This window comes from Mesoplodon densirostris, chromosome 11 (assembly GCF_025265405.1).
Source record: "Mesoplodon densirostris isolate mMesDen1 chromosome 11, mMesDen1 primary haplotype, whole genome shotgun sequence".
Lineage (NCBI taxonomy): Eukaryota > Metazoa > Chordata > Mammalia > Artiodactyla > Ziphiidae > Mesoplodon > Mesoplodon densirostris.
Window position 1 is genome coordinate 71,121,310 of NC_082671.1, and position 18,672 is coordinate 71,139,981.

The following is an 18,672-nucleotide window of genomic DNA, read 5'->3' on the forward strand; positions in this document are numbered from 1 at the left end:
TCCAGCACTGCCTTCCCTTCCTGAGCAACTTCTGGGGCTCCCTGCCCTTCCCCCTTCCCAGCCTCGATTTCCCATCAGGGGCCTCAGACCCCTTCCTGCGGGAGCTTTATGGGGTCTCTGAATGAAACAAGATCCTCTAGGACCACCAGAGAGTTAAGCCAAGGAAATCCTCAGCTCCCTTTATCACCGGAGAACCCAGACGCTGGAGGGGAGGGAGCAGGGAGCAGGGGAAGTGGGAAGCCAGCTCAGCCCGCCCCCTCCGCCCTCCTTCCCTCCCTCTGCTCTGCCCCCATCCCTTTCTCCCTCCCTCCTTGGCCAGCCCGCAGGGCCTGGGGTTCTGGGCCAGCAACAAGTTATAATTGCAAACATGGACCAAGGAACCAGAGGCGGCCCAGAGGCCCGGGGTCTGTGAGCTGCTGTTTGGGGCTGCAGGACACTGGGTGAGTGATGGCAGGTCCTGCAACTTCCCCAGCAGGGCGGAGGGGGTTGGGGTCAGAGCCTGGAATTCCTCTCCTTTCTCCTCTCTTCCTGGACACATCTCACAGCTCGGGGCCCTGCTCTCTCCTTCTGACCCCGGCCAGCCCCTCTACGGTCTCCCTTCCCCATTCCCTCCTTTGACTGAGACTTAGCCCTGGTGAAGGGCTGCCCTCCGATGCTCCTGTCTTGGGCCCACCCCTGCCTGGACAGGCACCAACTCAGCTCAGCAGGGCCTGGCCCTTCCCCCACCCCAAAGAGGCCCCAGCTCCCTCATGGAGGCGGCAGGGACCCCCAAATCACCCCCAAGGGCGTGTCCCTCACTCAGTTGATCCCTGTGTGACACCTTCCTCTAGGGACAGTCAGTGACCATGGCTGTGGTTATTATTACTTTTGTTAAAGGCTGCTTTGCTTCCTGCTTCCTGCATCCCCCCTCCCCACCCCCCACCCCCACCAGGTCACAGTTCTGTGTCACAGATTTTTTGACTCTCAGCTGGCTAGGCCAACAGAAATGTCCCCAAACAGTTTTAATCCTCTGGGAACAGTTCTGCTCTTCCTATCCCATGCAGGCCCCGGGGAGAGGTCGTGTTGGGCAGCAGAGAAAGGAACAAGAGTCTTTTACAAGTCAGGCAATTTCCCTGCATTTAAATCCTCCCAAATAACCTGGGGAGGAAGGTGGTGTTGTCTCCTCCTTGTAAATGTCAAGGAGCAAGAAGCCCAGAGACGTTAAGCCACTAGCCCTAGGTCACACAGCTTGTAAACTATTCTGGGATCTCAAGTCTGACTCCAAAGCCTCATCTTTTCCCATGAGGTCACATCTGTGGGAAGAAAAAGAGGGAATTTTGCTCTTCTCAAAACCACTGGGTTGTGTAATTTACAAATAAAAGCTAAGGGTCATAATCTCGGACAGAAGGGATGTTGATCTCTGAAGATTTGACGTGCCTTATTGATCAGAACCAGGAAAGCAGAACAGGGGCCGGGGAGGCGGGGGAGGCTTGGGAACGGTCACCTTCAGGAGAGGGGTGATGGCTCTGGAGACTGCCTGCCCACCCCTCTCTTCTCCTGCTACTACCCAGCCCCCAGGGAGCGGGGAGGGGGTTGTTGCGGGGGGAGGGCTCCTGCCCCTTTAAAACCCAACTCCTACCTCAGTGTTCAGGTTAGGTTAGAATGGCATTTAAAAAAAAATAATTTTACCTTCTCTACACGTATTAACCACAGAAAAATATTTTTGCATTGTACTAAATGTTAAAGGAGAACAAAAAGGAAATAAACAAAGAACACCAGAAGTGTAAAAACCAGTCTGGTTTCAAAAGTGTTTCTGATCCTGCGATAACTCGGTGCCAGCCCCCAAAGACTGCCACCACCTCAAAGGCTCTTTGCCTGGCTTCCTGCCCACCCAGCCCCAGCTTGTCTCCAGTCACTGCTGTCCAGGCTGCTTTCTGCCCCTCTCCGTGAACTCTGGATCCCTTCTTGGCCAAGGCCAAAGACAGATCCTCACAAACCGTTGGGCTTCCCTGTTCCTTTTGAATTTTCCAGACCTCCTGGGTCCTGCCCCTTAGTTCCAACTGACCACCTTGGCAGCTGATTGGCAGGTCTATGATGATTGACACAATCACCTTCCAATGAATTTACTCCCTCCTGCTCCCTTCCCTGCAGGGCTTCTTGTGTGAGGTTGAGTTGGTAGGTTGTTGACTGCACAAACATGCTGAGAGAGGAGGTGGGCTGACACCAGCTACACACCTTCAGCGTGCATTTTTGCAGGGACTTCTTTTGTTTGTTTGTTTCTAATTTGTCCGTCCTGAGGGGCACTTTCCTCTACCTTGCCCTCCAGTGATGGTGGAGTCTGGGGCAAGAAAACAAGCCAGAGGGAGGTTGGGAGGGTGGGAAAAGCATTTTACAGTCTTACTGGCTATCACACATGGGCAGCAGGGCATCTTCCTCACCCACCCCAGCAAAGGCCTCCCAGGACCCTCGTCTTCTTCGTGGGCCCATGTGTGCCAGAGATGCCCAGGGACTGGGTTCCAGGACACTCAGCCTCCAGGCCCTGCACTACCACAAGTCTCTTTGTGACCTTGGAGAACCTGCTTCCCTGGGTAGGCCTCTGTCTTCTCATATGTTAAATGGGGGCACTAAAGCCCCCTCCCGGAGTTATGTCAGGAACACACATGCTGTGGGTGGTGGCATCCACGGTGGGCATCAGCAGAGTGTAGATGTCAAGGTAATATATTTCTGTCCCTCCTTCCCTGCTCCAGGTCGCCATGGGGATAGCTGCCCTGGGCCTCCTCTGGGCAGTGCTCGTGCTCCCTCTCTCTGTGTTTGGAATCCCCACCGAGGAGCCCACCTCTGGGGAAGCCGTGGCCTCTAGTTCCCCTGGGCTCTGTCGACGGTGCTGTGACTCTGAGGACCCCCTGGTCCTTGCTGATGCTGCACATGCGTCCTTGGCCTCTCCGTCCGCCCTCCCGTACATGCTGCCTGAGGTCAGGCCCTACATTAACATCACCATCCTGAAGGGTGAGGACCCACACGTGGCTTGGGCTGGACTGGCCTGGTCGGGGACAGGGAGGGCGTGGGGATCTCTTCCTGGGCTCAGGGAGGTGAGGTGGAAGGAGCAGAAGAAACCAGGACAAAAAACTGTCCCAGACCTTTTCTTTCATTCACACATTTATTGAGTACCTACTGCATACCAGGACCATTCTGAATTCTGGGATGGAGCGTGTACACATCAGACAGAGATGCCACCGCTGTGGAGCTTCTGTTCTAGTGGGGGAGGCAGACAGTGAGCAGTAAACATATCACCCAAGTTAATGAGATGGATGGTGATAAATGCTATGGAAGTGACGAGGTGGAGCAGGGTAAGGGGTGTCTGGAGTGCAGCTGTGGGGGGCAGGTTGCATATTAAATGGGGGTGGTCAGTGTAGGTCTCACTGAGAAGGTGGGGAGAAGCCACGTGGATATCTGGGGAAGAGCATTCCAGGCAGAGTGCATAGCAGGTGCAAAGGCCCTGGGGCCAGAGCAGACCTCATGTGTTTAAGGAACAGGGGGCAAGGGGAGGAGCTAGGTTGGAGACAAAACAGATCAGATGGGGGCTCCTCCTCTGAGTGAGATGGGGAGTGGGGGAGGGTTTGAGCAGAGGAGGGACCTGGCCCAGCTTAGGTTTCAAATGGATCACTCTAATTTCTGTGGAGAATAGACAAGGGTAGAATCAGGGAGAGCCGTGGGGGCCACTAGGGCCGCCCAGGCGAGAGCTGGCTGCCTGTCCTCTAAAACCAAATCTCAAGGAAGCTACTTCTGCTGTTGGGGGCTGTGAATGGCTGGTCCTGGGGCCAGACCTTGACATCCTTAACCTCTGTCTTTGCTCACGACAACCCCGCAAGTTCGGTATGTTGTCATTCCTCCCACTTTGCAGGTGGGGAGACTGAGCCTCCGAGAGGGGAGGAGCTCTCCTGGGGTCACACAGCTGTTAGGGGCAGAGCTAGGATTTGTCGCTGAGGACTCCAGAGGGTCAGCTGGCACCTGAGACCCTCGGGCCTTCAGATTTTGTGGTTGAGGACCCCTCTTGTCCTCTCCCTACTTTGCCCACCACCTCACACATCACCGCTTCCCCAAGGCCAACAGAGCCCTCTGTGTGAGGTTGACGAGGTGCTTGGATGCTGACTGTACTCCCCCCTCACTATCCCCCTTAAAACCCCATGTCACCTCTCCTGGGCCAGGCTAGCTGCCTGCTGGGCAGAAGGCATCTGGCTGGTGTCATGAGTCCTGGGTCCCAGCCCCAGCTCTTCAGCTCCCTTGTTGTGTGGGGCAGGCTTGTCTCTCCCTCCCTGGGCTTGCTGCCTCATTTGTAAAAAGGAGAAGGTAACCCCCTCTTATAACTACCCTTCACGCCCTTCCTCGGGGCTGGGGCGAAGCAAGTGCTCTGCAAACTATAAAGTGCAGGGCACATGATGAGGTAGGTAGTTCACCAACGAGGCCAGTGAGGAAGACCTCCACAGAGCCATGGACTCCCTCCTCCCTGCTTCTCTCCAGGCTTCTCCTCCGAGGACCTGTGCCCTCTTTTCTGCCCCTTCTTCCCCTCTTCCCAGCAGCATTGCCGTGGTCATAGGGGACCCCGGGACAACACAGGGCTGTCTAGTTCATTCAGAGGGACGTGGCTAAGGGTGTGATTGCAGGCTCTGTGACAGGCAGCAGGGAAATATTTGGGATCTGGTCCCTCAAGAAGTAGGTGGTAAAAAAATAAAAAGTAGGTGGTCACCTGCTTTTCTTGCATTCAAGGTCAGCCTGGAACAAGGGCTGGCCAGAGGCGTGCCTGCCTGGGAACCAGGGCAGATGCTGTCGGAGCCCAGAGCAGGGGGAGGTGGGCTGGGCAGCGCTGGGTGAATCGTCCTGCTTCGTATCTGCAGAGTTCACCCGGTGCTTTCCCAGAGGGCTCAGGAACACCCCTGTGAGGTGCGCATGATCCTCTTCAAGATACAAACAAAAAAATCCCAAGACACCAACATGAAGGCCCCAGGTCGTGCAGAGGGGCGGTAACGCCCACCAAGGGCTGCCTGGCTCCGACTCTGGACACTTCCTTCCGGGTGATCCCTTCTCTGGGGCAGAAATGCCACGCCCACATCCCCCTGGAGTCCTGCTGGGTGCAGTGACACCTGGGGTCCAGGCCTGGTCTGGCAGAGACCACAGTCAGACCCTCACTGCTGAGGAGGGAGCAGGCTGGCGTGGAGACAGACCACAGTTGGAGTCCTGCTCCCAAGCTGTGCCACCAGGAGAGTCCCTTCACCTCTCTGTGAGTGGAGGTGGACATGGTGTCTCCTTTAGAGGGGTGCTCGGGGTGGCGATGCCTGGCATGCAGTAGGTGCTCAGTAGGTGCTGGCTCTTCTCTGGCCTGCCGTCTCTGGGCAGGGGCGAGCCTTCTGCAAATGCTTAGGAGCCCCCTGGGTGCAGGCGTGGGTGCCTGCCCTGACTTTTCTCCTTTTTGTCTCCGCAGGTGACAAAGGGGACCGAGGCCTGCTGGGCTCGCCCGGGAAGCTGGGCAGGGAGGGCCCCCGGGGGGAGCGCGGCCCCCAGGGCACCAAGGGCGCCAAGGGGCAAGCAGGCAGCCCTGGCGGCCCGTGCCAGATGCGCTTCTCAGCCTTCTCGGTGGGCCGCAAGACAGCCCTGCACAGCAGCGAGGGTTTCCAGCCGCTGCTCTTCGACACGGTCTTCGTGAACCCAGACGGGCACTTCAACCTGGCTGCCGGCCACTTCGTCGCCCCCCTGCGCGGCCTCTACTTCTTCAGCCTCAACGTGCACAGCTGGAACTTCAAGGAGACCTACGTGCACGTCGTGCACAACGACGAGGCAGCCGTCATCCTGTACGCGCAGCCCAGCGACCGCAGCATCATGCAGAGCCAGAGTGTGATGCTGGCCCTGGCACCCGGCGACCGTGTTTGGGCACGGCTCTTCAAGCGTGAGCGCGAGAATGCCGTCTACAGCGACGACATCGACACCTACATCACCTTCAGCGGCCACCTCATCAAGCCCGAGGACGATTAGTGCCTCCCATGGGGCAGCTCTGGCCTGGGGTGGCCACGGGCAGGTCTGTCCCCTGTGGGGCCTCAGTTTGCCTGTCTGTAAATTTGGCCCTGGGACCTGGCATTCTGGGCAGCCTTCCTCCTCTTTCCTTCCCTCCATCACCCCTCCCAGTCTGTTCCTGCCTCTCTCCTCTCTTGGACATTTTCAGAAACCTCTTAACCTAAATCTTCTAGAACTTTCCCAACCTTTTAGACCAGCACTTTTCAAGCTTGAATGTGCATCTGTATCACCTGGGGATTGTGCTAAAATGCTGGTTCTGATTCAGCAGGTGTGGCACGGGCCCAGGATTTTGCATTTCTAGGACGTTCCTGGGTGATGCTGGTGCTGCTGGTCTATGGACCCCACTTGAGTAACCAGGTCCTATAACTTTCACAACATTCTGGAATCTTCCAAACATTCTAGAATCTTCCCAACATCCTTAAATTCTCTCACCCTTCTAGGACACCCCCTCCTCTTTCTCTTGCGCCTTCTCCCGTCTCTCTGACCTCCTGTCTGTGCCCCGACTTGTGCAGCCGCAGTTCATTTATTCAGTCATCAAACGCTCACTGAGCGCCCGCTCTGTGCCAGGCTCTGGGAAGGCTGAGGTGAACCAGACACAGGCCCTGCTCTCGGTGAGCACCCAGTCCAGCCAGGGTGGGGAGACACAGATTCTGAAACCAGACCCGGAGAAACACATGTGTCTCTGATCACACAAGTCTGTGTTCTGGGCATTCAGGCACTGTGGCCCCCCATTACCCACCACTCCCCAAGGCTGGCAGGATAGGGTACCCCAGGTGGGGGGTATCCTCTGCCTGTTCCTTTCTCTTGTGCCCAATGCCCATCATTAAAGCAAACCCAGGGGGGCCTTGGTCAGGGGAAAGGTGCTGTGAGGAGAGGACCCAGGGGTTAGGGGGCATTTTGGGGTAAGGGGGCCCAGACCCATAGCTCCCCACACGGCTGGGATGGAAGCCTGTGAGGGCTCCTACCCTCCTCAGCACATGCCCTCCCTCCCCTGCTGCCGGGCGGCTGTCAGGGCCGTGCTCAGCCCGTTTTGTCAAAGGTGCCTGGGCCTCAGTTCTCCCAGGCTCCCAGCCACTGTCAGACACTGACGTCTGTCCCCAGGTGCTCTGACCTCCTTGGTGTCTCTCACCAGCCCAGTGCCTCCGGCTCTCCAGGTGCTGAGGCCCCGAGCGGGCAGCTCCTGCTCAGCAGAGCCGCCTCTGGCGTGCTGCTGGCTTTACAAACGCTGCCGGGCAATGAGCCAGGACAGAGGGCACCGGGCTTTGGACCCCTCAGCAGGTCTGGGGAACCAAAGCGAGCAACATTCCAGGTCAATTGGGGGACCCTCCTCTGAGCCATGATGCCAAGGGAGGCGCTGGGCAAGGCTGAGGCCAAGTGAGGGACATCAGGACTTCTGTCCCTTCCCCCTCTCCCAGGGTGGGACAGCCTGGTGGCCCCCAGCCTTCCCCTTCCACAACCCCAGGTGGCCCGAACCTCTCCCCAGAGGGAGACGGCCTCCGCCCATTGGTGCTTATGCGGGCTCCGGGGCAGAGGTGGCCCCGGTGGTGGTCTCTGGTGCTTACTCATAGCCAGGGGAGCCATGGCTGCACGGCTGGGGGATGGCAGCAGGGCCTGACCCGGTGCCGTGAAGGCTGGTCCTGTACAACCACCCCCAGCCCAACTTCACCCCAGCCCTGCTTGTCCAGCATGATTAAAAGTTGTGCGTCTTCTTGGCAATTCAGCCTGGCTCTTTCTGCTAGGTTTCCTTTGCCCACCTTGGGAGGGCAGCCCATCCTGTTCTGCTGGGCCCAGGTTCAGGGCCCCAGAGGGACCAAGGCAGCCCAGGGGTCCATTCCAAGTGCTCGCCACCCACAAAAGAACCAGCCGGCCTCGGTCACTCACTCAGCTGGTGTGCCTTGATGGCAGTGGAACCAGCTCAGGGGCTATTGTGCCGTGCCCTGGCTGTGGCCCTGGGAAAGTCCTCACATCTCGGAGCCTCAGTCTCCTTGTCTGTAAAATGGGAATGATGATCATCTATCTCATGGGGTGGCCACAAGGATTAGAAGAGAGGTTGCCCGGTGAGCACTGCATTCATCCTTTTTTTAAACAATTTTAATTAATTTGGGCTTCCCTGGTGGCGCAGTGGTTGAGAGTCCGCCTGCCGATGCAGGGGACACGGGTTCGTGCCCTGGTCCGGGAAGATCCCACATGCTGTGGAGCGGCTGGGCTCGTGAGCCATGGCTGCTGAGCCTGCGCGTCCGGGGCCTGTGCTCCGCAATGGGAGAGGCCACAACAGTGAGAGGCCCACTTACCGCAAAAAAAAAATAAAAAAATAAAAAAAAATCAATCAATCAATTAATTAATTTTTGGCTGCGTTGGGTCTTCGTTGCTGTGTGCCGGCTTTCTCTAGTTGCGGCGAGTGGGGGCTACTGTTCGTTGTGGTGCATGGGCTTCTCATTGCGGTGGCTTCTCTTGTTGCGGAGCATGGGGTCTAGGCACGTGGGCTTCAGTAGTTGTGACACGCGGGCTCAGTAGTTGTGGCTCGCGGGCTCTAGAGTGCAGGCTCAGTAGTTGCGGCGCACGGGCTTAGTTGCTCCGTGGCATGTAGGATCTTCCTGGACCAGGGCTCGAACCCGTGTCCCCTGCATTGGCAGACAGGTTCTTAACCATGGCGCCACCAGGGAAGTCCCTGAATTCATCCTTTGAACCACAACTACTGAGCACCTACTGTGTGCTGGCCACGCCGCTAGGCTTAGAGGATGCAATTGGAGGCACAACCCATCACCTCCCCATGGAGAACACCCATGGAGTTTATGTTCTAGTGAGGCACTTGGACGTGCTGAACAAACCACAGATCCTCACTTGGGGCTCCTGTCTCATGTTTTGTGTGTAATGTTTGCCAGAGAACAGCTGGATATTCTCTGGTGGAAAGAGCTCCACGTCCTACAACAGGCAGTCTTGGTGGGTTCTGACTTCTAAGCTAGCATAGTAGCTACTCACATAAAAATACCTAATGTAATCCGTGGCGACTCCTCTTATTGGCTTGATGGGGGCATCTGCCCTGCCTGTGTGCCTGTGTTTGATGGCTCTCTGGGTACCACGTGGAAGAGGATGCTATAAAGACAAATCCACCATAACTGCCCCAGGATTCACCTGAGCCTGCAGCCACCCAGGCAGGGGGAGACATAAGTCTTAGTTTCCTTGGAGCCCATCTGGCCCCCGAAGGAGGTTTCCTACCACACCTGAAGTTCTCGCAGCTCTCACCCAAGAGGCCCTAACAGGTCAGAGGCTACTCAGGGGAGCCATCCCACCGCCCACTTTTGGCCCAGGATCTGCTGAAGTATCATTGGCCTCACCAGTACCCCTGCTCCGACATTGGTGGTAAAGGTCACCTCCAGTGCCAGGCAGTAGCCTTTGGTCATGGACTTCATGAGGACTTGATTTGCTGATTACTGAGGCAGAAAAGCTTTTGACACTACTTGCCAAGCACCTGCAGGAGGACTGAAGCTTGCCCTTCGCAAGCTGAGGCCAAAGGCCCCAGACATTTCCAGGCCACATTAGTTCAGGGCTCCAAGACTGGCAGCCTTCCGTTGTCTAATTGGACCTGCTACAAACACTTCTCCATCCGTGCTTCAGAGGCGGCCTCTGGTCTGTCTGGGCCAGTAGTTCCCATGAAATCCCAGTTCCTAACTTGGAGGCATATGGTCAGTGGGGGTGGTAAGAGCCACTAGATCTTTGTTATGGAGACTCTCCCAACAGGTAAGTTCTTGGTGAAGGTCCTTCGGCAAGGGCCCTGGGAAACTGGAGGCCCCCCTCAGCCCGCTGCCAGGTCTGTGGGGACAACATCCCCCCGGGATCTGCAACGTGTAGTCCTGGTGACCCCAGCGAGCTAGCGAAATGCCTGTGTAGCCGCCTCCCCACCCCGGGGACCATCCCTTTCTTGTCCTGAGTGAGGACCAACTGTAATGGTGTTTGTGCATTAGCAGCAGCTGGCATGTGGGTCCTTGAAGAGCGGAGAGCGTTTGTTGGATGAATGACTTTTACTGAGCATAGGGGGAGAGGAGCAGCGGGAAGCAAGAACCAGGAATCCTGGGCCAGGGGACAAAATCCTGCGACTCTCCTGTTCCCTCCCCTCCGGCCAGCTCCGCAGGCCTGTCCCAGTAGCCACATGCTGCCACGTGTACATCTGGAGGAAGGGAAAAACACGGGCAGAAACTCAAGAGATCAGAAACAGACGTCAAGAACATCATGGGTGGGGCCGAGCTGGGGAGAGCTGGGGCCAGCGGGTGGCTGCAGGCGCCAGAAAGGAAGGAGGGATTTCCATGACATGAGTCAAGAAGGCACGGAGCTAAGCCAGCGTGGCTGGGAGCAGCTGGTCTGCAAACCCAGGAAGATGGGAGGCTGGGTGGCCAGCAACAAGGCTTGGGGCTGCAGCTCAGGGTCCGGATGAGGTGTGAGGTCGCCTGCAGGTGGTGGCGTGGACAGGAGGAAGTAGTCATTGGGGTGCAGGCACATGGAGGAAACAGGGGACCCTCTGCAGGGAAGCAGCAGTGTTGGTGGTGGTGGGGTCGCTGGTGGCTGACCTTCATCTGGCTGACTGCTCTTCACCGCTGCGGGGAATGAGTTGATGCCGCAAACTCAGATGTACACAGAATAGAACTTGCTTTATCTCTCCATGACTAAGCTTAATTTCCATTCTGCTGAAGTTGAAGAAATGTGACTTTGGCCAGCTGGGGTTCTTCTCTTACCACATTTCCTGGGGGGCTGCATCTGAGCGCCACATCCCAGCAGCGGGAGGGGTCACCTGGCAGTGCAAGTCCAAAGGACATTTGTTGAGTGTGTCAATATCCCCTCTGCTCCAGTCTCCCCGTTCCGCCTACACACCCGCTGAACTACGCCCATTCCGCAGAGCCTCCTGGGTCCTCATTCCTCTTGGGACATCTGGGTCCTCTCTGCACGCGTGCTTATCTCACAAATTCTGTATCCCTCAGAGGGCCGTCTGAGCCCAGCCCTATCTGCCTGGATGCACTATCTGGCCATTTCTTCCCTGGGGTCTCAGCCACCTCCCCGGGGTTCTACCTGGGAAGAGAGGAACGGCCCCTCTGAGTCTCAGATGCCCCAGACCTGCTGGGGGGTCTTCCCTGGAGCCCTTGCCAGGCTCAGCTGGGAAGGAGGGGCCAGGATCCACATTCACCAGGAACCCCAACACTGACACTCCTTTCCTCCCCTCTGCCTGCCTCCTCCAGGGGCATCTTGGGTGTTTGGGTAGAGGGGACCATGTGTCTACTCAGAGCATCCTACCCCAAAGCTCTTGGCTGGGAATGCAGCTCTTTACTTCTTATTTTGAAACACACGTACCTGGACAAGACTCCTTTCCTCTCTCTGCTTTTTGTTACATATCCTTGCTGTGTTTGTTAGGATGATCTTGGGTGCAGGGAACACATATTGAACACAGAGCTTCAAAAAAGGAAAAATAGGGCTTCCCTGGTGGCACAGTGGTTGAGAGTCCGCCTGCCGATGCAGGGGACACGGGTTCGTGTCCCGGTCTGGGAAGATCCCACATACCGCAGAGCGGCTGGGCCCGTGAGCCATGGCCGCTGAGCCTGCGCGTCCGGAGCCTGTGCTGAGCAACGGGAGAGGCCACAACAGTGAGAGGCCCGCATACCGCAAAAACAAAACAAAACAAAACAAAACAAAAAAAAGGAAAAATAACCCTAAATCCCAGGGTGGGGCAGCTCTGGGGCTGGTTAATTCAGCAGCTCAGCAAAATCACTGAGGACCCTGATCTGTCCCATATTTCCACTTGGCCCACTTAGTGCAACAGCTTTGTTCTCAAGCCAGCTTCCCTCAGGGCCACTGGATGGCAGCCACAAGGTGGTGGCCACAAGATGGCTGTCCAGGTGTCACATCAGGCATCACGAGGGGGAGTGAAAGAAGAGCTAGAGATTCTTTTTTTTTTTTTCTTTATGTTTTTTTTTTAATTATTATTAGTTTCTGCTTTATAACAAAGTGAATCAGTCATACATATACATCCGTTCCCACAGAGCTAGAGATTCTTTCACCCAGCAGCACCTGCTCACTTTTCATTGGCCAGAACTGATCATATGACCACAACTAACCCAACCCCTGGGAAGGAGAACAGGACGATGGGAAGCAAGATTTGCCTGTGAGCCCCAAGGGTCTAGGCTGAACTCCCGAGTGAGATCAGAAGTGTTGTGGCCGGGGAGAAGTGGTCAAGAGCACTGCTGGTTCATTTCTCATCAAAGCCCTCCATCCACATCATCAGGTGCGGCTATCTTCCTTGGCCAGGGTATCTTGGTTCTAGGAAGACTTCTCAGACTTGGGGGACAGCCTTGGCCCTGAGTGATCCCTGATCACAGTGCTTATCAGTTATTAGCCTTGCCCACTGGGCTTCGAGGTCTTGGGGCACAGGGGCTATAGCAGAACCAAATGTCATCACCTCCGCAAGCCCTCCCCAACCCTCCCCCAAAAGAGTTGAGCTTCCCTGAGTTTAACCGAGGCTGCTAGAGACAGATGCTGCCTGGGTTCAGATCTAACCGGATAAAGGAGAGCAGGTCACCTCCTGACCTCTCTGTGCCTCAGTTTCCTCACCTAGAAAATGGGGATAATAATAACAGCATGTACCCCAGAGAGCTGTCGTGAGGATTAAAGGAGTAAGTATATGAAAATCCTGGCACAGAGTAGGCTCTTTATAGGTTTAAATATTATCTGAAAGTAGACATCTTATTATACTCATTTTACAGAAGAAGAAACTGTATTTGGATAATTTCTTTCCTGTGTCATATGTTCATTCATTCAACAGTTTGGGGTTCACCACCCATGATGGGCTGTGCTCTGTGCTGGGCAGAGGGGGCAAAGCAGTGAACAAAAGTCCACATGTTCCCTGCCCTCGTGGGGCTTACTCTCTAGTAGGGGAGATGAGTGTTATACAGATCATCACACTAGGACCTCACATTAGGGTAAGTGCTCTCAAGGTAATAATGGAAAAAGCTAATTTGGAAGGTTGGGGGGTTGGTCAGAGACGGCCTCTCTGAGGAAAAGGTGGTTCAGCTGAGCCCCAGAGGGTGAGACGGGGAGACAGAGCCGCAGGCGGAGGGACCCACGTGGGCGAAGGCCTGGAGATAGGAAACTGCTCAGCACTTCCCAGGAACTGAAAGAAAGGCCAGGAGGCAGGAAGGAGCAGGTGTGCAGGACCTGGGGTTTTGGATCTATCCAGTGGGCCGCATCGAAGGAGATTAAGGTCATTGGGTCAGAGGTGGACGCCGGATTCAAACCCATATCCTGAGCTATCATTTCTCGGAGGCTGCAACACCTCCCCAAGCTCTTTGGTCAGTCTCATGACAGGGCAAGACTCCCTTACAGGAGTCTGTGAGGAGCTCGTGCCCTTGCACCTCGATACCCACAGCCAACGGTGTGCCGGAGCCAGATTGCACATCACAGTGTTAGCTTGAGATCGGCAGTACCTACATCATAGAAATTGGCAAATGTTACAATTTTAATTTTTTCAAAAGAAGGCCTTCTTTAAAAATGCAACCCCCGGTGGTTTGCCAAGCATGTACCTCCATTGCACTGACCATTCAAAGTGGGCTGGGGTCCCTGGGCCTCTCACACAAGGTGAAGGGGTGGCCAGGCTTGGGTGGGGCAGGGCCCTCTGAGGGAGGTACTTTGAGTGTGGTCCCCAGGCTCAGTTTTCTCTTTCCCTGGCACCCCTCACCACCCCTTTACCCTACCCAGGGCCATTCTCTCTACTTTACCCTGCCCCCTGGTGGTCAGGGTACTCGATAGCTGTAAGGGAGTCCCCAACCCCAGCAGAGCCACTGCTGGAGCTGACCGCGGAGCCCAGGCATGGTGGTACCAAGGTCCTGGGGCTGCCCTGATTTTTCCCTTCCCGAGATTTGGTTGGGGCTCAAGCTCCTTGCCTTCATTTCCAGTGTCACCTGTTTTCAATGTTAACTAACAGGGGTTGAATTCTAAAAGGACCTCAGCTAATGTACCCCAGGTCCGCAGAAATGCGAACCACTTACCTGAGAGGGAGCACTGAAGGACAATAGGTCATGTCAAGTCTGTCACCACTAATCAAGCGTCTCCAGGAGGCTCTAGGCGTCTAAAAACACCTGGGACAAGTCAGATCCTCTCGAGGGCTCCTAGTTAATGGGAAAACCTAGACCTGCGGGCAAACTAGGGAAGTACAGTACACTGGGGACTATAAAAGAAGCTTGTATATGGTGCAAGGTTTGTATAAAGGTGAGTAGCTCAGAAGAGAGAGCAACCAACTCTATCCATATATGTTTGGGTCTTGAAGGATGAGTAGGAGTTTGCTAGGAGGAAGGTGAAGAAGAAGGTTGCAGGTAGCATTCCGTTTTGTTCAATCCAATCCACAAATCCCGCAAATACTTTTTGAGAACAAGTCCACCTCATCCCATGTGGAACTCCTAGGCTGGCACGAGCAAAGGTGTGGACTGGGGATCTTGGGGCACATTTCAGGGACCTATCAGTTGCTATGCAAATTTAGGAGACACTCTATATTTTTATCCCTTCTCCAGTTCTGCCTGGCTCCGCCCTTCTTTCAGATTTTCACATCACCTTCTCGTGAGGTCTCCTCTAGCCGCCTCATTTAAACCTGTGCTCCCTATCTCAGGTATCCTGCTCTTTCCTTTCCCCAGTGTTTGTCTTCTCCTAACTCCCTACGGAAGTTGCTTGGCTGTTGCATTTATGGTCCCTGGCCGCCCACCACCGCTGCCTCCCCACCTCCCCACCCCCACCAGACTGTAAGCTCTACCCTGTTATAGTCCATGAGCCTAGAAGAGAACTTGCCACATAGTAGGTACTCAGTAAAAATTCGTTGACTGGATAGATACAAGTCCTAGAATTTGGGGAGTTTAAGGGTATTTGCGGGGAGGTCTTCCCTGCTTGCCCCAGTCAAGCAAGGATCTGTTTTATTTATCCCCGGCATGTGTTTTATTTAAATTAGGCCTACTCTATGTCTTTTTTTTTTTTTTTTTTTTTTTTCAGTATGCGGGCTTCTCACTGTTGTGACCTCTCCCATTGCAGAGCATAGGCTCAGGACTCGCAGGCTCAGCGGCCATGGCTCATGGGCCCAGCCGCTCCGTGACATGTGGGATCTTCCTGGACTGGGGCACGAACCCGTGTGCCCCGCATCGGCAGGTAGACTCTCAACCACTGTACCACCAGGGAAGCCCTCTATGTCTTTTTATACTCATTATGACCACATTTTCTAAAGACAAAATTGCCTATATAGTCTTAAAAATGATTTCTCCTGCCTTGTTACTTTATTTAGATCAAATCTTGAAAGGTTTAGAATCAAATCACATGAACTTACTCTTATCATTTGATACTAGGACTGTCCTGAAAATTCAACGTGACACTCATTGTACTGGCATGCTCCCTTAGTTATAGTTATGTGCATGTTTGTCCTACTCCCTTACTGAGAGACACTTCCTTGAGTTAGACAGACTTCAGGTCCCACACGTCCTGTAACTCCCCCAGTGCCCAGCACGCTGCTGCCAGCAGGTGCTCAGTAAATCCCTGTTAGGTTAATGAAGGGATGAATAAACACCTTCTCAACCCAGTGCCAAGACCTTCCTTCTTCCATCCTTCCAAGCTTCCCTCTATTCATCCCTCCATCCCTCCCTCTATCCATCCATCCCTTCATCTGGCCTTCCATTCATCCCTCCCTCCCTCCCTCCCTCCATCCCTCCCTCCATCCTTCCCTCCATCCATCTATCCCTCCATCTCTCCCTCCATCCACCCATTCTTTCAACAAATACAATTTGAGCACCTACCCTGAGCCACACATGGCTTTAGGTGCCAGAGAAGCCATGGGTCTCCATGGACTTGACCTGTGACCTTGAGGAGCCATAATCCAGCCAGGAGGACAGACCCCAAACAAATCCTTCACCAGTGCCCAACCAATTATAAATGAGAGCAAATGCCTGGCGGAGAAGGGCAGGTGCTGGGACTGAACAGGCCCGTGTCTGCTTTAGGCAGGGTGGGGCTGGCCCGGGAAGGCTGCAGCAGGAGCTCAGTGGGAGCGTGGGTGAGGGTCAAGGCAGGGAAGAGCGTTGAGCCCTCCAGGAGTTGACAGGCAGCCAGGGGCAGGGGCAGTGCGGCTGGGTCTTTCAGGGCAAGGAGGTGAGTTTGCATCACAAGTGCAGTGGGAAGCCTTTGGGGGCTTTTAAGCGGGGACAGGACATTATCTGATTTTTATTCTAAGAGGACAGCAGCTGAGGCCAGAAGCATGGCAGTGGTACTTGGGAGGCAGAGGCACGGCCGGATGAGCAGGACAAGGGAGATGGAGGGCCGAGAATGTGGATGGGGCCAGGAAGTGCAGGACTGTGAGTCCTCGACACTCAGGGGTGGTTAGGGTTGGAGGTGGAGGTTTCGCCTTCCCCAGGGCTAAGGGAAGGAGATACAGGAGGAGCAGAGGGCCGGGGCCTGGGGCTGTCTCAGGAACCCATTTCTGCTCTGTTGTGACTAGAGGTAGGTGAGGAACCACCTGGGTTAAGTTCCCTGCTCTGAATCTGAGGGTTAAGTGGGATGAAGGAATCTGGGAGGCTGGAGGCCAGGGTTTAAACCTCTGCCATGCTGTGTGTCCTCAAGCTGATAGGTGTCTCTTTCTGGGTTCAGACTCGTCATCTCTACAGGGAGAGGATAGACCTGAGAGTCTCCAGGATCCCTTGCAGGTCACTGCTCTTGGCTTTCCTTGGGCTTCCCTCATGCCGCCTTCCTGGAATCAAGGGGCCCTGCTTGCTTCCCCCTCTTATCCTGTGGGCACCTGGAGCCCCCAGGGAGGAAGCAGTCACTGTCTACTTTGGGCCATTCTCCTTGCCTTCACCCCACCTCCCTCCTGCAGAACAAGCCCGGTGTGGAGGCTCGGGAGAGGCACGCATCGCCCTCTGGTGGCAACTTCTGGGCCCACATGTCACCGTGCCCTGCAGTGTTTTAACTCAAGCGTTTTTTTGTTTTTGTTTTTTAAAAAATATTTATTTATTTATTTAGTTGCATCCGGTCTTAGTTGTAACAGTCCGGCTCCTTAGTTGTGGCTTTTTGGCTACTTAGTTGTGGCATGCGAACCCTTAGTTGCAGTATGCATGTGGGATCTAGTTCCCTGAGTGGGGATGGAACCTGGGCCCCCTGCATTGGGAGCACAGAGTCTTAACCACTGTGCCACCAGGGAAGTCCCAACTCAAGTGTTCTTAAGGCATTTATTAAGCGCCCTTTGCGTGCAGAGTACTGAGGCAGGCGTGGAGGAGGTGCGCAGTGAGGGGGAGAGGGAAGGAATCCTGCGTGGGTACTCAGAGCTCAACTCTAGAGTCGCTGACCTGCCCTCAGATCCTGATTACGAGGAAGTCCTGCGTGTCCTCATCTCTACGTGGGAGCCATGGTAGAGGGGGCTCCTGTGGTTGCAGTGGGCATTAAACGTCATCGTGCATGGAGCGCATATCAGCCCCACTCCCGGCCCAGGACATGCAGGCTGTGTTTATTATACACGCATGCTTGGGGCCTTCAACAGAGACTGCTGTCAAGAGGGGTACACTGCTGTGTGCGTGGACACGCTGGCCTTGGGGTTCCTCCAGGCAGGGTGGAGCTCAGCTACTGAGGAGCCCCTTTCCAGAGCTGGCCAGTGCTCTGGTGGAGGGTCCCCCAAGCAGCTGCTGTGGGAACGGATCCCCCAGCTGTGCAGGCCCCCTGCAGATACACTCCTGATTAATGGCGGCATCTCCAAGAAGCCAGGACTTCAAGGGCCTAAAGGTGCGGGGGCCCGTCTGGTACAGCTGACGCCTTGGGCGTATGAGGCATCTCTCACTCCCCAGGTTGCAGCAGGGCCTGCTGGATCTGCATGGCTCAGGTGTGCTTCACGGAGACCCACCTGTACACAGATGTACTGGCTTGAATAACTACATCTGTATGCACACCAGAGATGGCCTGGCTTTTCCCCTATGGGAAGAAACGATCTCCTCAACACAGGGGGAATTCAGGGGAGTTTGGGCATTCTGGGTGAGATGCTGTGGAGGGGAGCTTGGCATCAGATGAGGGTTGGACTGGGGGATGCTTAAAGCTCTGGGCAGGGAATTCCTTGGTGGTCCAGTGGTTAGGACTCCAAGCTTCCACTCCATAGGGCGCAGGTTCAATCCCTAGTTGCAGAACTAAGATCCCACATGCCGTGCGATACGGCCCAAGCAAACAAACGGACAAAAACTAAAACAAAACAAAGAAGTATTTATTAAAAAAAAAAAAAAAGCTCCAGGCATCTGCTTCAGCCACAAGGGCCGCTTTACACCTGTGTCTACTGCCCCCTCTGCCCCTTTGCTCAGGCTGGTTTTTGACCCTTGCCCTGTGTTAGACATTTCAGCCTTCAAGTTCTGGCTCAAACCTGCCTCCACCACGAGGTCTACCCTGAAAAGGCAGCTGCACGGGGACTGTCTGAACACCTCCAGTTAAAGTTATACTCACCCATGTGACCATTTCCTGTCTCCCGTATCCTCAACTAGGCCCTGGATCCCCTGAGGCAGACTTGAATCTTGAGGATCTTTTTTTTGTTTGTTTTTTTTTGTTTTTTTTTTTGTTTTGTTTTGTTTTTTTGCTGTACGCGGGCCTCTCACTGCTGTG

At 55.0% G+C, this 18,672-nt stretch overlaps 1 protein-coding gene across 1 annotated transcript; it reads left to right on the forward strand.

The window, feature by feature from the left end:
- The first annotated feature begins 276 nt into the window (after positions 1 to 276).
- C1QTNF6 (C1q and TNF related 6) lies at positions 277 to 7,762 on the forward strand. The gene is made up of 3 exons (XM_060113321.1): positions 277 to 440; positions 2,727 to 2,985; positions 5,456 to 7,762. Exons 2-3 carry the CDS (start codon positions 2,733 to 2,735, stop codon positions 6,001 to 6,003), a joined length of 801 nt encoding a protein of 266 aa, XP_059969304.1. The 5' UTR covers positions 277 to 440; positions 2,727 to 2,732; the 3' UTR covers positions 6,004 to 7,762.
- Positions 7,763 to 18,672: the final 10,910 nt, after the last annotated feature.

Coding starts and splice junctions, on each gene's coding strand:
- C1QTNF6 (XM_060113321.1), top strand. CDS start 2,733: ATGGGGATAGCTGCCCTGGGCCTCCTCTGGGCAGTGCTCGTGCTCCCT. Junction 2,986..5,455: donor TAACATCACCATCCTGAAGG/GTGAGGACCCAC, acceptor TTGTCTCCGCAG/GTGACAAAGGGGACCGAGGC.